At 36.3% G+C, this 23,248-nt stretch overlaps 1 protein-coding gene across 1 annotated transcript in view; it reads left to right on the top strand.

Moving 5' to 3' along the window:
• Positions 1–22,261, top strand: part of LOC121422270 (xylosyltransferase 1-like) — a 59,988-nt gene extending 37,727 nt beyond the window's left edge. The window contains exons 4-10 of the mRNA XM_041617188.1: positions 2,609–2,811; positions 9,961–10,041; positions 16,385–16,604; positions 17,398–17,574; positions 19,024–19,260; positions 20,138–20,356; positions 20,989–22,261. Of these exons, the coding sequence (XP_041473122.1) occupies positions 2,609–2,811; positions 9,961–10,041; positions 16,385–16,604; positions 17,398–17,574; positions 19,024–19,260; positions 20,138–20,356; positions 20,989–21,702 (1,851 nt within the window). The 3' untranslated portion in view covers positions 21,703–22,261. The remainder of the gene's footprint in view (positions 1–2,608; positions 2,812–9,960; positions 10,042–16,384; positions 16,605–17,397; positions 17,575–19,023; positions 19,261–20,137; positions 20,357–20,988) is intronic.
• The last annotated feature ends 987 nt before the right edge of the window (positions 22,262–23,248 follow it).

Raw genomic sequence — 23,248 nt, 5'->3', positions numbered from 1 at the left:
AAACTCAATCGTGTTCAATGTTGCATTCACAATGCTTAAGGTCGTAAAGTCTGAGGTGATTGCGTTTACAAATGTATCTTTTTCGATGTTCAAATTTTCATCTGAATCGCGATTTGAAAGATCAAAATAAACTTTAATGACCGAGAATGGGGGATATATGAACACACCCTTTGTTTCTCATAATATCTACGTTTGGTAATCACATTTTCAATAATGATTCATGTTGCCGTTTTGATATTGAAAACAATATTAACCACACCCATAGTCTTCACAAGAGTGTTCTATGAAGCACCTTGCTGGTGATTTACATTGACACATTTGCTCTGAGCCAATCAGATGAAAGGCTTATTGAAAGTAGTATATATAAGACATCTATAGTCAGTGAAAATCAAACACACCCATAGTCTTCACAAGAGTGTTCTATGAAGCAACTTGCTGGTGATTTACATTGACACATTTGCTCTGAGCCAATCAGATGAAAGGCTTATTAAAAGTAGTATATATAAGACATCTATAGTCAGTGAAAATCAAACACACCCATAGTCTTCACAAGAGTGTTCTATGAAGCAACTTGCTGGTAATTTACATTGACACATTTGCTCTGAGCCAATCAGATGAAAGGCTTATTAAAAGTAGTATATAATACCCCTTTCATAAACCTATCCTCCAACTAGCTGCCTAAGAGTAATGCAGATAATTCAATAAAAATTGCGTTCGTAAACTCCGAAAATAATCCGCATTATTTTACGAGCGCCCGTCCTGAAAAGGGAGGATAATCGTCATGGCAACCGCACACACCCCCCTCCGATGCGGTTGCATTGGAAAAGGATGACCTTATGACCGCTCCATGGCAATTATCCGCATTACTTTCGAAATGCGTTCATAAAGTCAAAATCTGGTCCCGATGCTGCAACGATGCTGCTATAATGCGAATAATTGCAGCATCAAAATAATGCGGATAACTCTGGTCCTCCTCCGATTTTATGACCAAATTATGCTGCTGTTAGCCGCATAATTGGGTTTATGAAAGGGGTATAAGACTAGTCAGTGAAAATCACTCACTATTTGTTATTTACATGTGTATTAGGGCCTTTTCACACATGAATTTTGAATCATTGTAATGATGATTGCAATTCGTCTGTAGAATCATCGGACTTTTCACACGAACAAATTCGTACTCTAATTTCAGTGAAACTTAACTGGAATTCACCTCCGGAGTAGAATTTGAATTTGTGATTGTGATTAGCCTATGTGATTCTAGTTTGGTTTCACATTTGTGCTGAAAATTCATCATTTGCCATATTTTTCACTGGAATCATTCAAGTTACGATTTTTTTACTGTGTGAAAGGGCGGTAAAAAAATCTCGAGAAGATGTTTTCTGTTTGTTCATGATTATTAGCCAACGTTTATGGTCAGTTTTCAAATGCAATTCAGTTTTGATTAACAGGTAAATGTATTGAACCATATCGACATGAATCTAATGCTTTTTTTAAATTATCTGTTAAAAAACCCCACAAAAGCACATTTCTTCCCGATATGAGCTGGATTAATTTCAGAATCATTGTATATTATGACGGCACAGGAGACAAAGCCGTTTGTGTAGTTACGCCTGACAAGTGACTGACATGTGAATAGTTTTTAATAAATATTTTGTAGCTTAAAGACAAAAATCTAATTTGAATAGTTATTAGTACTATCTTAACATTTGTTATCTGACAAGTTGTCAGATCTGAGTGACAACTTTCCTTGACTTTTAATGAGTTAGAAGCACTAATACATGGTAACTGTTGGATACAACAGACTTAAAGAGAAATTCCAGTAGTTGCAGTAAACACTGATTTCATGAGAAAGTCTGTAAAACAAGGCTTAATTGTCAGAATATCATCGAGGATCTAGATCTGGTACAGTTACATGAACTGAACTTTGTGAAATCTTGAAATCTATGCTGAAAAATGTTCACACCGAAGATCCCCAACACAGATAAGTGCATGTGGGACAATGTATAATTATTGCTTAGAGCGTCGGGCCCGACGCCCTACCCGAATCCTGTACTTATTTGCTGATTTCTCACCAATTACACAATTTCTTCCAGAATCCTTTGGCACATGCGTTTTATTTATACAAACGGACACTTTGGTGGTCATTTCCTTGGATTCTGCACGAACTCATTTTGATGTCGTTACCAAAACTATCTTTTACCTTTAAACTCCCCTGACTGACCCAGAATGCACTGAGAATTTTTATTATTGGTTTTCATATCATTAATAATTTGCCACTTTGATACCTTTTGCCCAAAAACAAAATGAATATGAGTATTCCTGTAATTCAATAAAGCCTTAAGGACCGTATTTTTAAAAATACATAAAATTCATAAAAATTGTTCTTTTTTAAAGTCACCTGTAGACCATTTAAACAGCATTATGAAACTGCTTCCTGACATGGTGTTTTTAGGTGTTCAAATTACCTACACCACGAGCTGAATGTGATTTGCTGAGAGTGTTACCAATAATTATGCAACTATACCTGTATCTATTCAATGCTAGTACAGTATATGTAACATTACGACACCATTATAAAACTGCCCTCTGTTTTTTTCTTTCTTTTCAGCGTTCAGATTACCTCCACCGTGAGCTGAGTGCCATCGCAGAGAAGTTCACCAATATCCGCATTACACCGTGGCGCTATGCAACTATCTGGGGCGGAGCTAGTCTACTTCAGGTCTACGTTAGAGCTATGGAGGATCTGCTTCAAATGAACGATGTCAAATGGGACTTCTTCATCAATCTCAGCGAGTCCGACTTTCCCATCAGGTAAAGCTAGGCCTTCTAGTACATAATTATTGTAGATTAGTACCTATAAATAACCTTATGATTTTGAAGTACTGCTTACACTATCAAGATTGGATCATTAGATTCATACTAAGTTGTATTAATCCCCCCCCATAATCTCTTTGTGGACAAGGTGAGAAAATGCCAGGGAAGAGGATCTTTTCTCATTTTCTGATAATTTGACAAAGCTCTAAGCCCCGGTGGGGTCACTCAATATGACTTGGGGACCGCATGACCGTTACCAAAATCGCGGGAAAAGGGGTCAATTTCATGGAACGTCTGCGGACAGAACACTCCTCGAAAATAGTGAAAATAGGGGTGCTCACCGTCCTCGATCTGATGGAAATAGGGGTCAGGAAAAAGGGAAGAACGATTACGGGAAGCAAAATCCGTCGCCGAGTCACCAGCCGCAGAAGGCGCGCTCACCATGCTCTGTATCTTTATATGGACAACTCTACATTTATTTTTTACAAAGAATTCTACTTTTCCTATTTTTCAAGAAAAATAAAGTTCTTTTGGATTATTGTATCAGTATATGACTCAGACTTGGCTCTTGGTCATCTTTAAGGACTGAGCACTCTGAGCCTGTGTTGCAATTTCCTCTAATGAGGAAAGGGTGTTAAATGCCCTGTCCTTGAAATACGGTAAATAGGGGTAAATTTGCTAAATGGGCAAAAGTGTCCTTACAATCTTATAATTAGGGGTGTTTCAAGGTACCTTTTTACCGCAATTTTGTCCTTGTTTTGCATGAAAATAGGGGGGTAAATTTCACAAAATGTCCTTGAAATTGACTGCAATAGGGGGTCACTTGCATTTGTGGTAACGGTCATACGTGTCCCCCTCTGCGGCTGAGTGACCCCACCGGGCTCTAAGCATTTATAAAAGCTGAACATTGTAATTGCTGCTTTATTCAGAAATCATGATGTTTTATTCTCAATTTTTAATGTTAATGATTAATGTGCAACATTTGTATCTAGTAGCATTATAGCACTTATTACAATGTTTCTAAATTGGCCTACTCCATAGTACTACTACTCCGGTTTTAGCATGGCTGTGGTTATCAGGTGCTCGAGCATTCAAGCAAGGAGCTCAAGCTCCTTGATTCAAGGAAATCCATCCTACCTGGTACTTATTTACTATACCTGGGTGAAGAGTGGCAAATGTAGGTAAATGCCTTTTCTTGCTTGTTTCTGTTTTTGTTGATGGTAACTCTTGTAGAAACTTGACATTACAGCCTTTTTTGCTGGTTTTAACCAATAGAAGAAACATTTTACAAGTAGGTTAATCATTCAGAGTGGCTTACCTAATAGATGGCAGATATTACTCTGGTCTTTTTATCAAAGTGGAAACGATATCAGTGTGGGGATTCAAACTCACAACCTTGAGATTATGAGTCCATTGCTCTAACCACTGGACCACTCGACGTTTCAAAATGTGAAATATTGTTTTCAGAGATATTGATCTTAATTCCTGATTGTGTTCAATTAACTTGCTGGTTGTGATTTCAGAAGTCTAACCTGAAATTCGATTTGTGATTCATGTTTGCCATTCTAGGCTAAGAAATTTAATTGAACAGCCCCTTGAGACCTCAGAATCATTAACATTTCATAAAACAAATAAAGGGAATAATTTTCCTGGTATCGCATCGCAAATTGCTCCACATTTTTTAAAGACTGCTATGCATAAAGTCTTTTGTAGGCCTTTAGCATATTTTACATAGGATTGTACATTACTTAGTTGAGAGCTTTTCTCATATGAACAAAAGTGCTATTCAAATTTGTAAAGCAAAATTATTCCCTGCAAATAGTGACTTTTACAAACTATTTGTCAGAAAGTACTGGCATCATTGCATCTCAGTGGCTGAGATCAAAATACAATGTAGTCAGGTGAAACCATGACAATTTACATAAAACTTTCCACCTATTCACGTCATAAGTGCCCTCACAAAGATGAGTTTTTTCAAGAGAGTATGCAACTGTTAAGGCAGACTGTCCCTGAAATTTATTGATTCATATGTTGAAATATAGAAATTCATCTCCTTTTGTTCAAGTAGCCTAATCATTATTGTCATGACAGTAGATCAATAAGCAACGATATTTACAATTACCAAATTTAAAACAAGATATTTTTACATCATTGTAGAAATGACCTGAGAAAGAGGAGTCCAAGTTCAAGTCAAAGGTGTCAGAGAAGTTATCCAAGGATCAATGATCGATGCAGACCCATCTTTTTTTATCTTCTTCTTAATTGCATCCATTTTTCTTCCCGATTCACTCTTCTAAAACATTGTGGATATACTATAAATTAAACAAATTACAAAATAAGAGGTAATTTTGGGGAATTCACACCCGGGGGGGGGGGGGGGGGCACTCGACCAAAAAAGTGGTAGGGGTGTGCCGCGGGTGAGACAAAAAACGGGGGCCTTGGAGCGGGCTTATTGTAAAAAGGAGGGTCCTCGGAACGGGCTTCTGAACTACAATTTTGTGAAAACGGGGGTCCTTGGAACGGATCGCCAGTGAGTACGTGCGTATGCACCCCTATGGAACAGGCATGCGTGCATGATGCAGGTAGCGCGACCTCCGCCGGGTGCGCTCGGGCAGAGACGATGGTCGGACAGCGCTCGGCGGCCGCTTTTCACCAAAATTGCAGCAGATCAATGCAACCGGAACGGCGTAAAGAAAAATATGCGAAGCTTAGGAGCGGATTTCTTTCTTCTTTTTTCTCGATAAGAACAAAATGCTATGCCTTGGAGCGGCTTCCTTTGTTTTTTTCTCAATAAGACAAAATGCTATGCCTTGGAACGGAAATTTGGGTCTAAAAATGGGGGTCCCCTCCGCGGCACATACCCACTATGCATTATATACTGAGTGCCCCCCCCCCCCGGGAATTCACAAGACTCACTAAAAATATTATACAATATAATAATAGGGAGGCTTACATATCTTAAATGAAGTGTTTAGGAATTCTTTTATGTCAAAGGTAGGAATATCCATGTTCTGTGGGGCTACAGATGACAAGTTAGAGAATTTATCAATTTTACAGACATACAGATATGAGGTTATAGATTTTGGCATGAATTGAACTGTGTGAGAATGCCAAGAATTTCCTTTTTTTTCTGTCCATACTTCCTATAAATTATCTTTTGTCTACGCAGAGGACATTGATTTCCCACATCTTTAAAAATATACTGAGATGTACATGTATGAGTGGCGTATGGGGCTGGATTCAGGGTGGGGGTTGCAGGGTCAACGAGGGGTGCTACATAACTTTTTAGATGCATTTATCCAGTTGGGCAAGTAAATTTTTAAATAGTTGGAATATACTTGCCTGAAAATCTATTTCACTTCCCTAAAAAAATCCTTGAAAAAAGTTTTACTTCTTCAAATGAAAATATTATGGTTTTAGAAAACATTGAACTTTTTTTCTCTCTTTTGACATGAACTTATGTACCTTGTTCTTGCATTTCTTTTTTACAAGGTGATTTTATCTTGCCCCCCATGACCAAATTTAGGGTTGGTGTACCATATGGAACCTAATTTTGGTAATTCTACTGTGAGAATTTTGCTTGCCCAATTCGGGCAAGTAGTTTTGGTCTTTACTTCAAAGCACTTGCCCGACTATAACTTTTACTTGCCCCGGGCAATCGGGCAAGTGCTTATGTAGCACCCTGCAGGTGTCCCATACATGCCTCTTTTTTATAGGAGGATGATATCAAAAATATTTCTTAAGTACCAACCAAAGAAGTGAGTGGCTACAGAGGGATTTAAAGTTTGGTAAACGTTACCCCATGTCAGATGTTGGAAGGGATAGCAGTTTCATTGCCTGTTCACGTGATTGATATTTGAAGGATCTGAGTTTTAATGTAGATATGCTTGCAATGTTTGCATTAGTGTACACTGTTACATGTACCTTCCCTTATGATAAGCAGCTAATTGATTTTATAGTTCATTTTGTACTTGTATGTCCGAGCACGTATTTGTTAAGTACTGAGCCTCTTCAGTACTTATGTGTTATTGATCGATACTGTCGACGATTAACTTTCAATGGCTTGAGGAAGTTTTCTGTCGTGGATGTGTCACCCATTCTTTACCATAATATTTGGATTAAATTTGTAAAAGAGAATATCTTCTATTTTTAGACATTTATAGAGAGAACAGATTAAGGCACAGCTCTGTTACAGTGAGAGGGCTTTTTTCGTTACATTAAGGGGGGCAAATTGCCATTTTTCTTTGATGGGAGACGATTCCCAGTACAAAGGAAGTTTGAATATTGTCAAAATGTCACTTGTCGGATCTTTTGTTTAAATCTGAATAGACCAGTATACTATTAGATTTTATTATTAAACCGGCTGTGGTATTTTCATGGTCGATCTTTACATACAGTGGTTTGATATGAAGTTCCAGCTCAGCCTATAGAAAATATCCAGAGCTCAGAGTGACAGATTGCCTGAGGTCCTGTCACAACTCTTTTCAAATTGTTTTTATTGGCGTCAAGATCACTACTTCAATCACCTGGTTGTAAAGTGGCTCATTGTTGAATATATATATATAGTATTTGGGGGGGGGGAGATTTCACTGTTCACTGACAGAGAGAAGCTCTAGCTAGGCTTCTTACAGTAGAAGGGATTCTTGAGGGTTGAGGGTGTTGTAAGAAATCAATTTTATTTAAAATGGATTGTAAATTGAAATTGCATGTTCATGAAACAGCCAATCATTCAAATTCATTATTGGAAATTAATTGTGAGACTTAGGTTTGATTTTTGTTTGTGATTGATTAAAATTTTGTGAACTCTGCCTGTAGAATTACAAGAAAGAGAGTTGAAGCGAGCTAGCCATCGTCTAGATGGCGTCTGCGCTTATTGATCTCTCCTAAACCGTCAAGGTATATAGATCAGGTAAATTAAATTAGGCATATTTCCTTCATTGTTGTTGATCAAGCATTCCCAGTAACAAATTGATTGAAGCCATTAGAATGATTACACAGTACCCCATTTCATACATTATGCACAGATGGAAATTAATATCTTTGACTGAGTAGATTGATTATTTTTTGTATTCATTTCTAGGTCATTGACAATACATGTAGCTTCCTCCCAGACCTTGTCTGATATCTGGTCTAAATATTGAGGTCAGTGAGGGGGGGGGGAGAGCTGCAAAAAATATATCTATTAATTACAAGTTAATTGTAGGGTTAAGAATCATTTCAAGTATTGCAAGTAATATTTTGTCTTGCAAATCTAGCCTGCTTTTATTTTACAGAAAGTATACAATGCTCATCTGTGATACATTGAAGTAAAGCGTGGTCTATCAACAAACAATTTTCAACCAATATTTGAATATTTTTTTTGTTCATAAATGTTCGATTAGAACAGTGCCAAATTTGTCATAAGGCTGTTCCTAAGTGACGAAAAACTTATATGCTTTTCACACTGCAAACCTCATACTATGCTTAACCCAGGACTATCCTTAACCCCATACTGTCTTTTTTTTCGAATCACACTGTCTTTCTTACCCCATATTATTTGCTTAGCCGGTGTTAACTCCTTAACCCCGGATTATCATGCAGCTCATGAATATTGATGACTTTACCAGACAGAGCACGATTAATGTGCAATTTTGAATTCTGTGATTGGCTAATGCTTGGCCCCACTTTTCCTTTGCCCTGTTTCATTTCACACTGCATCTCTTAGCACCGCAATGAGCCAGCAAACCCTGCTTTTTTGCAGGGCCAGATAGTACCGTACTATTTACCATGCTAGCCCACTTTGCTAAAACAGTGTGAAAATGAAGTGGGCTAAGCTTAACCCCGGGAAATTGGTGGGGCTAAGACCCCTAGCCCGACCAATTTCCCGGGGTTAAGCTTAGCCCACTTCGCACAAGAACAGAGCACCAGGCGTTATATGAAGTCATGCTTTATGAAATGGACCCTGGAAGCTAGGATGTATGGATGATAACCAGACATCCTTTATATTTAATTGCATTGAAATGAAAAATAAATGCAGTCAGGGAAACCCACTTCAATGTACCAGCCTATAAATCGGTAGTCAACATATGAGTGCTTGATTGATGTCTTCTTTGCCATGCTGCTGGGATTTCATTACAGAATCTTGCCTGTTTATGTCAAATAGTGTGAATATTTGTCAGTGTTCTAGTTAAGTCTAAAGAAAATTTATTATATATAATTATAACAAAAAAAAACATTTCACAGGTTGACATATTATGCAGTGTGGCAATTCCTGTTGTCTTTGTTGCTAAAGCTTAAAATCCACCCCCCCCCAATAAAAAAGAAAGTCGTGAGATTCATTCAATGGATTCATTCATACATTTAGAGCTAGGAAGACATCAATATTCTATAAGTTTTAGTAATATTGGAGAGGCATCTCTCATCTATGGATCTTGTTTATTTATTATTCAGTAGGCAGGTGAAACATGCAATTTCTTTCTAAATCAACCTCGCCTTCGGGTAGCATGAAGCTTGAATTTGACTCTGTTGGTAAAATGCATTCTTCATGATATCGATCCTGTTCCTTAAGGCATGGTCACACCGCCTGAGCGTTGTTGGAGCGGTCGTGGAGCGGAGAGAAAAAAAAAATCATCACCGCTCGCTACAGTTCACCATTTTCGATTTCGATTGTTTTTTTAATGTTTTCGATTGTTTCCCCCAATTTTGAAAGCGAAATTCGACCCCCTTTCCCTACCGCTCCACGACCGCTCCAACGGCGCTCGGGCGGTGTGACCAGGCCTTTAGCTGGAAGTGAAAGAGATGCATACATGTATTCAATAGTAACATCTTTTTCCAGGAGTCATTGAGATACTCTGCAGACGGATCCCAGAATTTTCATTAAACTAGCTTGCTAATGAAGTTAGTGCACAGTTCTCTGATTGGCTAATTCAAGTCTATTGAGATGCGATCAAGATCAACAATTTAATATTCAACCAATCAGAAGCTTTTATTGTGGATTTACGATAATTGTTGAATTACTTTTAAAATTCTTCCTGCAATAGGCACATACTCTTCTTCTGGCTAGAACTAGACACCTCACAAAGCATAGAGATGATTATTCTTAATGCACCATATCTACAACATCATTGAAGATTTAAGCAGTTATTTTTTATTTTGTTTTATTTACAGAACTAATGAGCTCCTGGTTGGCTTTCTGTCAAAGAATCGAAGATACAACTTTCTTAAATCTCATGGTCGAGATGATAGCAGGTGAGGCGTAGGTCTATAGTATAAAAGGTGCCAGTAGTGAAATTCATTATTTTGTTCCAAACTTTTGCTTATTACCTCTTTTGGATGAAATTTGTCAGATTTGTTGTATAGAATTTTACTTGCATGTTTTAGAAATGTACATACATGTCTAGTTGGCAAGTACAACCGGGCATGGTGGCTCAGTGGTAGAGCGTCTGCCTCCTGAACGGGAGGTCGTGGGTTCGATCCTCGGCTGAGTCATACCAAAGACTTATAAAAATGGGACCTTCTGCCTTCTTGCTTGGCGCTCAGCATCTAGATTGGAGAAGGGTAATGATAACATATCATGTTATGCAGGGCCCACTGGTAGTGAAGTGGCTACCCTGGGTAAATGAAATATTATTAATATATAACAGAATGGGGGGGATGGATATCACTCAAAATGAACAGCTACCCATCCCATGAGACGCAAATGGTAGTCGTTTCTCACTCATCACATCATTTTGGATTGCTTAATTCCTTTATGCAACACCATCTATGGAGTGATGTATGCTACATGTATTTGACGTTAGTTCTTGAGGCAATTAGATTTAAATTCAATTTTGGGGTTGTGTATTTTACAGTATTGTTAAATTATGCAATTTAGATTTATAGAGAAAGACACTTTGGTAGAATATCAAATTAGTTGGTTTCACTAATTGCCCCACGCAGGCAATCAAATTAGGGATTTTTCTGTCCAACCAGTTTAGGTTTCAGAATTAGTTGCTTTTCCTGTTCATGCCATAAACATATAGACTGCATGGCTCTTATCATGTGTTATATTGAGGTTTTTAATTTTTGTTATGAAAATAATGAATATCATTAAGGGTGCATTTCTGAGGTTGAATGAGGTTGGTGTCACAACTGCCCCCCTCCCTGTCAAGGCAGTCTATCAAACAAAGTACATGTATCTTGGTTTGATTTTCCTTAAAAATTTGGGGAAAATTTCATATTCCTTTAAGCCAAATTGTCTGCTCTTGCATATAATTGAGGAGATGGAGGGTGCACTGCTGCTGCTGCTGTGTAGCAGTGCTCTCCAAGTTTACCTCCGTGGACTTGATTAACACCTTAGATGTCATGACAATACTGTTACACCTTTTTATATAACCCTCAGGGAGTCTTTTGAAGATACTTTTATGTTTTGAACGTGCTTTTTCATGGATTATGTGACCGTTTTCGCATGAGGATATTTTGTGTTTCATGACTTTCATCTTGCTACCTACTCACTGTTGTTTGAGTACATGCAGCTACCTCTACAAGGCGCAGAACTTTGATGCCCACTCAGCCATGATATTGAGTAATTAATAACTTTTTTTGCTACACAAAGGGAGTGTTTAGCACTAACAATTACAGTTATATAAAATACTTTCACTTCTGCACCACATATACTCAATCATCTACTTTTGGCGTTTGGATGTTCTCCTATTTTTGTCTACACTTTTCTGCACACATTTGTCTATGCACATTATTCCTCTCACTTCCCTGCTTACACTAGGACTATTAACATTCCGTTATCTGGATAACCTCGTCGATATTGTTTTATTTTCTCTCGCTCTGTCTCTCTACACATGTGTGTTCATGGACCTACTACTCTGTGTCCTACAAGCTGTAGTCTTCCGCATCAGGCGCATTTATTGTGTTTTTGAAGAGCATCAGATTGAATTGTATATACACTTGCTTATATAGCGCTTTATATCAGAAGTCTCTAAACTCTTCAGTAATGCAGCAGAACTACCCTGGTTTTGGCAGACCAGCTGTTACGTGTTCAGCGTTCCAAGGAATAAATTCCTGCCAGCTTGGTTACCCATTTACCTCACCTGGGTTGAGTGCAGCACACTGAATGTGGATAAATTTCTTGCTAATACAAAAATGCATTTATACCAGCTACAATTCTCACTTTTGGACATGGAAGATGCAGGCGTATACTATACAAGTGCTTCATGGACCCTCCAGGACATTATTTACTTTTGTTGAGTCAATGAATAAGATGTAGGCCTAGACTCGTTTGTGTGAGTGGGGAGTGGGGAGGGTTGTAAGGGGGTGTGTGTGTGTGCGTGGCTCATATTTATGTCATGAATTTTGTTTTCTATTATTTGTTAATTTCATTTTTATGTTCTTTCCATGTCTCATCTGGTTTTGAATATGTTACTATCAAATCCTTTAAGCGCGTAAAATACTTTCGCTCTCAGATTTTATATTATCATAATTCCGTGGCCACCTTTCAAACAGCAATATATCAGGAACATAATCAAGTCTTTTTTCGTGTTTTATTGTCTGGCGACGTTGAAACAAATCCCGGTCCAAACTATAAATTCCCTTGTGGTCATTGCGAGAAACCCGTTAAAAATAACCAAAATGGACTGTTGTGTACGACTTGTCAAAAGTGGTATCACACTAAATGTCTCGAGATCTCTTTAAATGAATATACTAGGCTGTATCAAAACCCAAATGAGAATTGGATATGTTTAACCTGTTCATTGCCGCCATTTTGTGACTCAATTTTTACACAATCCTTAATTGATGTTCAACACACCTCAACAGTTAATGCACCGCCTATCCCTGAATTTAACACACCTACTGGAATTGATAAGGCTATTTTATACAAATCATTTAATGATATATTTAAAGCAAAAGGGTTGCATTTCGTTCATTTAAATATCAGATCCATTTTACATAAAATTCCTGAACTACGCGTCCTTCTCTATGAAAGTAGAATTTCAGTAATTGCAATTACAGAAACATGGTTGAATTCGTCCATAAATAATGAAGAAATTTATATCGATGGTTATTCTATATTAAGACGAGATCGTGCAGGCGACCATGGTGGTGGGGTCTGCCTTTATATTAAGAATGATATTGCATTTAATCTAAGAGAAGATCTTACACCTGATGGTATTGAATCATTGTGGATCGACATTCTATTACCACATACAAAGCCTATTACTTTAGGTGTAGTCTACAGACCCCCCAGAGACAATCACTTTATTGATTCTCTCCATGATATATTGGACATATTAACAAAAGATGATGAGGTTATTCTTTTAGGGGACATGAATATTTGTCTATTACAACAATCAGCACTGACCAAAAGATACAAGAATATTTTGAATTTATATGGTTTTAGCCAACTTATAACAAAACCCACCCGAACTACACCTACCACTTCTTCATTAATAGACCATGTAATTTGTAGTAAAGAAGAAAATATTTGTCAAAGTGGTGTCTTTGAAATTGGCTTAAGTGATCACTTTTTAACGTATTGTTTAAGGAAACTTATCAGGCCTGTATTTGGGCAGCATAGAACTATAAGCATTCGATGTATGAAAAACTATTGTGAAAATGATTTTAATTTCGCTTTATCTCAAATCAATTGGTCTGTTATATTTGAATGTAATGAAGTGAATATTGCTTGGTCACACTTCAAAAGTATTTTCATGTCAGTAGTTGATAAGTGTGCACCTTTAAAACAAGTAAGAATTAAGCAAAGAACAGAAAGATGGATGACCAGTGAAATTATTGGTTTGATAAGACAACGAAATATAGCTTTCAGGAAAATGAAAAAAGATATTGGTAATTTAGAACTCGAAAGGAAATTCAAACTATTGCGAAATGTGGTACAAAGGAAAGTGAGGAAAGCTAAAGACGAATTTTTCCAAAATCAAATTGAAGACAATAAACATGATTCTAGGAAATTATGGAAAAATCTCAAAGAGTTAGGTGTAAAAAACAAACAAAAAAATATTCAGAAAAGTGTTATTAATATTAAAGGGGAACTTTGTCATGATAATCTAAAGATAGCCAACGAATTTAACAATTATTTCACAACAGTGGCCGATAAATTAGCTTGTGAGCTCCCCATTACGGACAGAAGTGAGTTTGGGGCCGACAGTCCTAATTTAAAAAAACTTTACGACAATAAAGGTATACAAAAAGGCTGTTTTAATTTTTCTCCTGTCACAGAAAAGTTTGTATTAAATGAATTATCCAAGTTGAAAATATCAAAAAGTACCGGACTTGACTTGGTTCCTGCTAGATTTTTAAAGGATGGTGCAAAAAACGTCTTTATTCCTTTAACTTACATTATTAACCTATCTATTTCAACTTGTACCTTCCCTGATGAAATGAAAATCGCTAAAGTCACACCATTACACAAAAAGAAAGACAAAACTCATGTTGGGAATTATAGACCTATTAGTGTGTTAAGCATAGTGTCGAAAATTTTGGAGAAATGCGTGTATTCTCAAATTGAGAAATACTTTAAAGAATACAAAATCATTTATGAATTTCAGTCTGGTTTTAGGAATGGTTATTCTACTGAAACATGTTTAATTCACTTGTTGGATTTTGTTAGGAATGAAATTTCCGAAGGCCGTTATGTTGGAATGGTTCTTCTTGACTTACAAAAAGCATTCGATACGGTTAATCATGAAATACTCTTAAAGAAATTAGAAGTGATGGGTTTGAATTTAGCATGTTTAAATTGGTTTAGGTCTTACTTGACAAATCGCCGCCAAGTGGTATCCATGCGAAATGTACTCTCATATTCTATGCCTATAAAGTGTGGAGTTCCTCAGGGGAGCATATTAGGTCCCATTCTTTTTATGTGCTATATCAATGATATGTGTATTTGTGTTAATGAAAGTAAATTACTTTTATATGCAGACGACAGTGTTTTACTCTATTCTGATACAAGTCCTAAGCTGATCGGTGAAAAACTTAGCTTAGAATTATCAAATTGTGTTAAATGGATGACAGATAATAAGCTTAGCTTACATGTTGGTAAGACCGAAAGTATTTTGTTTTGTTCGCGGGCTAGGTCTAAGCATACAGATGATTTCAATATATACTATAACAATCAATTAATTAAGAGACAGAATTCCGTGAAGTATTTAGGCCTGATATTAAATAGTGATCTCTCATGTACATCTATGGTTGACTCTATTGTCAAAAAAGCTAATGCTCGCTTGAAATTTCTATACCGGTATCAAAATTGCATGAATACGAAATCCAGACGCATTTTAAGCTTTTCATTAATACAGTGTTTATTTGATTATGCTAATGCAGCATGGTACTGCAGTCTTGGAAAGGTTGATCAAAAAAAGTTTAGAATTATTCAAAATAAGATTGTTAGATTTATTACTTGCTTACACCCAAGAACACATGTTGGGAAGAATGAAATCGAAAAAGCTGGCCTTCTTCGCATAGACTTGAGGTCGCAACAACTTATACTTCACCATGTTCATAAAATTTTCTATTCAAACGAATATCATTACATCTCAAAAAACTTTACACGGTCATCTAATATTCACGAGCATGAAACAAGAAATAGTCTGTTTAACTTTGTTGTACCTATGAGAAAAGGTCAAATTGGCAACACATTTTATTATAATGGTATACATTTTTGGAATTCCCTCCCTAATCATGTTAAATCGGTTAAGACTTTTACACAATTTAAAAGAGTATTGAAACAACACTTAAAAAATGTCCCCACTCTGTAATGTTAAATATTCTTTCTAATTTCATGTGTATCATGTAGTCTTATATATAACTATTTAGTTATGATTTATTTTAATAATCAACTTGTTTTACATTTTATCATCATCTTTTGTTGTTTGCGTGAAAGTTTGATGTCAAACTTATTTGTACTTTTTCATATCTTAGGTTTTACGATTCATGAATCTTGTATTAGTTACGATGCATTTAGCGCTATTTAAAAACTGATTATAGTATAATTTTCATATGTAACCTAGAAGTAATGATCGTTTACTCAACCTGTTTTACAATTATTTTAATCATATTTTGCGTAAATGGTTTTCATGGCAAACTTATTTGTTTTTGTCTTTTCATATATTAAGTTTTACAATTCTTCGCGTAATTTCAGTGGTCTAGACTTAATTGATGTAGTTTGTAGATTTCTATAGGTGTTTTTCATATATGTACATTGTTGTCAATTACTGATGTAAGGACCCCATTGGAAATAAGCCATCTCGGCTTTCATGGGCAATCCTGTCAAGGTATACACTACTGTTCATATTTTTTCATGTACTTGTTCACAGTTACCTGACAAATAAAATCAATCAATCAATCAATGGATACTCAACTGTGTTGCTTTACACAAACTTTACCAGAAAATGTCCTAGTCCAATTTCTCTCACACTACCAACATTCTGCCTTTTATGTTTTTCTCTTTCCACCGGGAGTAATTAATTACTATGATTGGAAAGTTCAATTTTCCTCTTCATACTCTCCTTCCTCCCACCCTTTCTCTCTCTATATTTTCTTTCACTTTCTTTTTCTCTCCCCCCTCTGCAATTCTTTCATGCAGTCGATTCATTAAGAAGCAAGGATTGGACCGATTATTTTATGAATGTGATAACCACATGTGGCGTATCGGTGACAGGGAGCTACCTAAAGGCATTCACATGGATGGTGGATCAGACTGGATTACTGTTAATCACGAGTTCTCAAAATACATCGCGCAAGGCAATGATAGTCTGCTCAATGGACTCAAACAATTCTACAAATATACTCTTCTACCAGCTGAGGTATGATTCTCACCGTTTTTTTTTTACACAATGTACTAGAAGAATGACACATTGGTGGCGTATTATGAAACAATAGTCAAAGAATTTCACTAAAAAAATTTCTCTTAGCCAATCAGATGCATGGATTACAGTAGCTTATAACAAATAGTCATTTAAAAATCACTGATTTTGTGTTTCATGAAATGATCTCCTGAGAATAAGGTGAATAAAGAAAAAAAAATTGTAGAATTTTCAAGAAAATGTAGACTTCTGGTCCCTTACCTTGAAGCCACCATTTAAATCTGTTTATTGTTTGAACAAAAAATAAACATATTTGCTAGTATTTGTTAATACCATATTATACATAATTTTAGCTTTTTGCCTAAATATTGTGTTTGTAAAGAACATTACACAGAGATATAATTTGGCCAGTTTATGATAAGATGAAATACAAGTAGCATGATAGTTTCGTTTGTTTGATACCATTTGTTATATATTATAGTTGAACACATACATCTGAAGATGTGGTCGATTTTATGATTCTTGTAAATTCAAATTTTGTTTTGAATTTCCTAGGGTCTATATAAACATTTGACAACTTCTTATCTGTATTCATGATGAGGCAAGCTGCACCTTGGTAGATAATGGAGAAAGTTTTGATTTTTTTTTTTACATGAATGTACATACTAGATACTGTGTAGAATAAAAAGTTATTGAATCCCAAGATTTTGTTATAGATGATTTACACTCCTGAAATTCCATACTATTGCAGTCCTGGGTAGTTTTTAAAACCATGATTGTGTTTTCTTTTCAGTCTTTTTTCCACACGGTACTCCAGAACAGTAAACTGTGCAATACTCTGGTGGATAACAATCTTAGAGTGACTAACTGGAAGAGAAAACTTGGTTGTCAATGTCAATATAAAGAGATTGTGGATTGGTGTGGATGCTCACCTAATGACTTTAAACCAGCAGATTTCTACAAAATCAAAGTAAGTTTTATAATAATAATATAGGGTATTTATATTGCGCACGAATCCACCTTGTTAGGTGCTCAAGGCGCTCCTATATTACCCGGCTAAGCAAGGCGTTCAGAGCGCACACAGCTTCTTAAGGAATTACTCAATAATGATAATAATCCACTTTTATATAGCGCTTAATACATCGAAATGACATGTCTAAGTGCTTTCCAGATATATTATTACCCTGGTCATCGGATTCAATCAGTCATTCCCGCACACAATGTGTGCACATCCTCCACTCCCTCTCGCCGATGAGGCGCATACAGTACTGGACAAGCTACAATGACTTTGACATCCTACCGGGTACCCATTTACCTCACCTGGGTTGAGTGCAACACATTGTGGATCGGTTTCTTGCTGAAGGAAATTACGCCATGGCTGGGATTTGAGCCCAGGACCCTCTGTTTCAAAGTCCAGAGATTAATCCACTGGGCCACAACGCTCTGATTTTTATTGTGCTATCTCTTCAGTCATTCTGATGATGGAAGTTTGAATGACCAGGGGACTGTTTCATGAAAGTCGTCAGCACTGACAAGAGGTCTTTCTCCGACAGTTACCATAATAACAGTCAGCAGGCCGAGCTTATCAGCCAATCAAAAGCAAGGATATCACTGAAATAATCAGCACTAACAATTTAGATAGTGCTGACAACTTTCATGAAACACCCCCAAGTCGTGTTGGTACAGCTTCTTGCTATTTTCAGGGTGAATACATATCCTTTAATAAAAAAAATGCATTTATGAATTATTGGCTTGTTGCTCACAAAATGTCAAGAAAGCCATTGTAAGTTGCAAATTTGTTCTTGTTAATTGCTGTTAGGCCTAATACAAGATGTTGAAAAATGAGCCTTCATATGGAAGAGCTTTATTATTTCCCCAGTGCTGAAGGTTATTGAAAAATGTATGAGCACCTATAACTTGAAAAGTAAATATGAAATATATTATACAATCAATTAAGTAGTTGAAAGTTAAGCTTATCTGTAAAATGGTTGGTAAACAATTACTATATGGTATTTTTGTAAATACAATCTTTTCCCTTTATGTTACAAGGCACTGATCTGGATAAGGCAAAGATCTAATGTTCAGTTCGGTTTAGTTTATTTCACTTCCATTTTCTGATAATAAACATAACAAACATATGTATATGCATATGTATGACTGTACATAACAGAATAAGTGTCATAAGAATACTTCAATAATTAATTAACAAATTTGTAGGAAATAGTCAGAGTATATATAATTCTTTTTGTTCCAAACACATTTTGACAATTAGACAAATTATAGATTACAGTTAGCATGTGAAAATAAAAATGAGGGACTTATTAAAGAGCAATATCAATCTTGACTTAGCGGTAGTCGAGAATCCATCTTATTTTTTGCTAAGTCTAATTTGCTTTTTGAAAAATTGATTCCTTTACAGACGACGCGTCCAGCATATTTTGCCCGTAAATTTGAGCCTGTCATTAACCAAGAGGTGATAAATCAGCTCGATACCTGGCTTTATGGCAACTATCCCGTCGGTACACCGGGTGTTGATTTCTATTGGCAGAACAGTTTCCACGAAGAGGATACACGCACTCTGGCCTCAGATGGAGAGAAAACTTTCTACCATGCCATTGTGAGACTTATGGCCAAGTATATCAACATAGCAGTCAAGGTTTGTAAATACAATAATTCTGCTTTAGTGACCACCTGTTAAGGAGGACTATTTGTCTGTTTAGACCACTAGTTTGGTTTCCCCTTAATATATTTTTCCATTGAGACATGTAATATAAGAACCATAGGCATGATTGCTCCTCTTTTGATCCCATCCATGCGACTACCCCCGAAAATTTGGATGCATATTCCTTACAACATGAACCACAAATCTACAAAATTAAAATTTGATATAACTTTCTGATCGATATGAGTTCCATGTTTTGAATTTTATCAACGCATACATTATTTGGATACAAAACACTCTTACTTTTTTAACTCTTGAGAGCCCGGGGGGAGGAGGGGGTTGGCGATAATACTCCCAATCCTTTTAGGGTCAAAATTTGCATATTATGTGAGGTCATTGGGTTGATCTGAATAGATTGCCAAAAATGTACTTAGTTATTGTCTGTGAAATGAGCTGAATTTATTATCTTGGCATCTCCATTACTGAAGGATCATGATGATGTTTTTACTCTCACTTTTCCAAGGATCTCTTGCGATTTTATTCTCCTTCTTTTGACACATAGAACCATTGATAAACCTCCCAGATTCTTATTGTAGATCTGACCAGCTATTGATATAAACTACATTCTATTTCAAAATAATAGTAGAAAAATAATACTGTTCTGACCAGGATTATTTATTCATCCCCCCCCCCAAAAAAAAGAAAAAGAAAGTAGGATGAAGCACTAAATGAATTGATCTCTTTCATCTAAAAACAGCCCATCCACACTGTGCTGCACTTGGGCCAGGCAAAGTAACACATCCCCCACCCATTTAGAGTTAAAAGTGCCTGTAATTTTTGTCATGAACTGTTATTATTTTTGTATATGCAGGGGGGTTTGCAGGAGAAGGAATGTAGGTTCAAAGTGATGCCTCAACCTTACCAAGTCCACTATCTATTCCAACGTGACAAGTTTCAAGGACTGGTAGCATCGGTCAAAGGTTATGCAGAAAATGGACAGTCAACTCTAATGGAAGCATGGTTATCGCCTCAGAAACAATACAGAGTAGTCAACGAAATTGGCCCCTACAAGCGGCTTCTTAGTATGGAGGTAATTTTTGGATCTTTGATACACATAAGATAAGATTTATTGACTCTATCGACCCCCTCTCGGGGTATGAGAGTACAAACATAAAAACATATTTACAAAAGATATACAAGCATAATAGATGTGAACATAATAGTATATAAAAATATTCAGCCTATATAGAATACAGAGTAAATACAACATGTAATGTACATGAATGATATAACACAGAGCATTCAGAGTTTAATATGGATTGTATAGATTAAATAAACAAAACTAGTATCATACTTGAGCTATTTTTTTTTGTATAGATTTATTTCATTTTTTTCTTCTTTCTAATATACATCAGTTTAATAAGAATTTCTCACACAATATCGCAATATTTGTGTCCTACAGTATTGTTATTCTGATTATGTAGGAAGTAGCTTGTGTAGGGTATCCAATCCATTAAGTATTTGGTTTCGAACACTTTCCTTTTAGTTGATGGTGATGAACTTGGTTAGTACTCTATTCTGCAAGATTGATCATCTGTATACAAGTTCCTTTACATGTTTTGTTGGGAGCTATTATTATGCTTCTGTTCAAACATACAATTATATTTTCATTATGCCATTTTGTTTTCAACTATTATTGATTTTGTCATTCTATTTGAATAGGTTGGACTGGTCTTTGATCCCAAAGAGCGAGTCTTCCGCAAGTTTGAGGGGGTGATTGGACCTCATGATGACCCAACAATCTTCATCAGATGGAGTCTAGGAGAAGCTTTCACTGTAACCCTCACGTGGTTTGACCCTACCGATCACATCGCTGCATCGTTTGATACCGGCGTCGAGCACGATAGGGAGGAAACACATCACAAACCTGAGTTCCATAAACCTTTACGTCCTGGTCGCTGGACCGTTAGACTACTCTTCAACTGGATGATCGTCACAGAAGTCGACTTTCTTGTTGTACCTCTTTCAATTAAAAATGGCATTACAATCAAAGGAGAAGGTGGTTATCAAATCAATAATGGTCCTCCGAATAATGCGTATGTTTCCAAGGACTTCTCCGCCATGCGCTACATGTTTACGCTTCGTGACACGCCCGTGTTGCTGGCAGAAGCCAATGAGAGAGCCCGTAAACAAGGCTCAGAGTTGTTGGAGTGGATAGACTCTGAGATAGAGCACTTTTGGAATGTCATGGCATTCTGTACATCTTATCCATCGCAACCAATTAGAACAAAGATGAGTGACTTTGAAGAAGACGAGGAGGCCGAGCAACAACAATGCGAACAATTTAGGCCGTGTGAACAACAGCATTGGAGCTCCCTTTCTCCAGATCCCAAATCCGAGCTTGGGCTTATAAAACCAAATGGAAGGATTAGATGATATCACTGTATATTGCCGTTTCTATGCTTGCCAATACTTTTCTGCAGTACTTTTCACAGTCACAAATCATAAATATATATACATTCTATCAGAGAAACTGCATATCAACCCTTTTTTTAAAACTAGGTGTAGAAATGAAATATGTGGATTTATAACATGATGAAGTGTCTTATGTATTGTGATGTCTGTAAACTAGGTTGGAGTTGCAGATAAGAAGTCTACATCATTACATGTCTGTTTATGTGTGATCAACTGCATACTCATAATCCATCATCATGTTGAAACTCAGTTTCTTTCTTGATATTATTTTCAAACTCCTCGTCTTCCAAAAGGACTCCAACTCAACCAAATGTCGGATTTATATTTTATTATTCCGTTGATTACAGAATTATTTAAATCCCTTAGATGAAGTTCAGGCATCCTCTGGATCCAGTAGGCAATGAGTTAAATGTAAGGTTCAATAGTGGGGTAGTTAATGCTTTAGATATTTACGGCCAGGTCACACCGCCTTAGAATTGTTGGAGCGGTCGTGGAGTGGAGAGAAAAAAAATCATCACCACTCGCTACCATACGACCCTCTCTCCCTACCGCTTTACGACAGCTCCAACAACGCTCGGGCGGTGTGACCAGGCCTTTACCTACTTTGCCAAGTAAATTGAAAATTAAAATAACCATTTCAATGCTATCAAATAAAAAAAAAATGAAAATTGATTAAGTTATTACATGTAATTGAGTAAATTGGTTTAGAAATTGCTGAGATATCAGAGACAAACATAACTGCTTTGTAGAACAATCGACATCCGTTTATGCGACACTTATAAGTAGTGTGCTCATTGATGCAAGGAGCCACTTGCTTTAGTGCCTGCAAAGGTAGTTTTGAACCTCTGATCTAAAAATATGGTTTATAAAGATTTCATGTGTACAATTATACTGAATTCATATATTCATACACTGTATATTGAGAAACAGTCCAATAATATGCATCTTGCTGGACTTAAGCTTGTTATTATAGTTACAGCATTAACAAGTCCACTATTTTTATTAATGAGCCCACTGTTTATAAAAAAAATCATTGAACATGAACAAATGAAATATTTATGCTGAAACTATAGTAACAAGCATGAATTTAGTGTCCTGGGACAAAAGCATGCATTCATTATTTGACTCTTGCACAATATATACTTAATCAAGAGTAGTCAACAAACATAATCTTTATAAACCATGGTTTCTGACCACAGATTAAAAATCTGCTTGTGATAATTGTGGCCTTCATGTATTGGTCGAAACAATTTCATCACAATTTTATTTATTGCTCTCTTTTCTGAACTGAAGAAATGAGCTATGGTCACAAATTAGTCACAACTCACAAGTTTTGTATGATATGTCAAGGTCAACTGCTAATGTAGTTAGATATTTAAAATGTATATGATGGTTGTATAGAAAAAATGGTTTTATAAGCATACATGTTTAGCCAAAGAACATTGTATCTCAAAATGGTGGCTTTTCTTTTCATGTATTAAAAAGCAATATTGTATGTTTGTACCAT

This window comes from Lytechinus variegatus, chromosome 10 (genome assembly GCF_018143015.1).
Source record: "Lytechinus variegatus isolate NC3 chromosome 10, Lvar_3.0, whole genome shotgun sequence".
Classification (NCBI taxonomy): domain Eukaryota; kingdom Metazoa; phylum Echinodermata; class Echinoidea; order Temnopleuroida; family Toxopneustidae; genus Lytechinus; species Lytechinus variegatus.
Note: the sequence above shows the minus strand (reverse complement) of the source record. Positions and strands in the feature narration are given on the sequence as shown.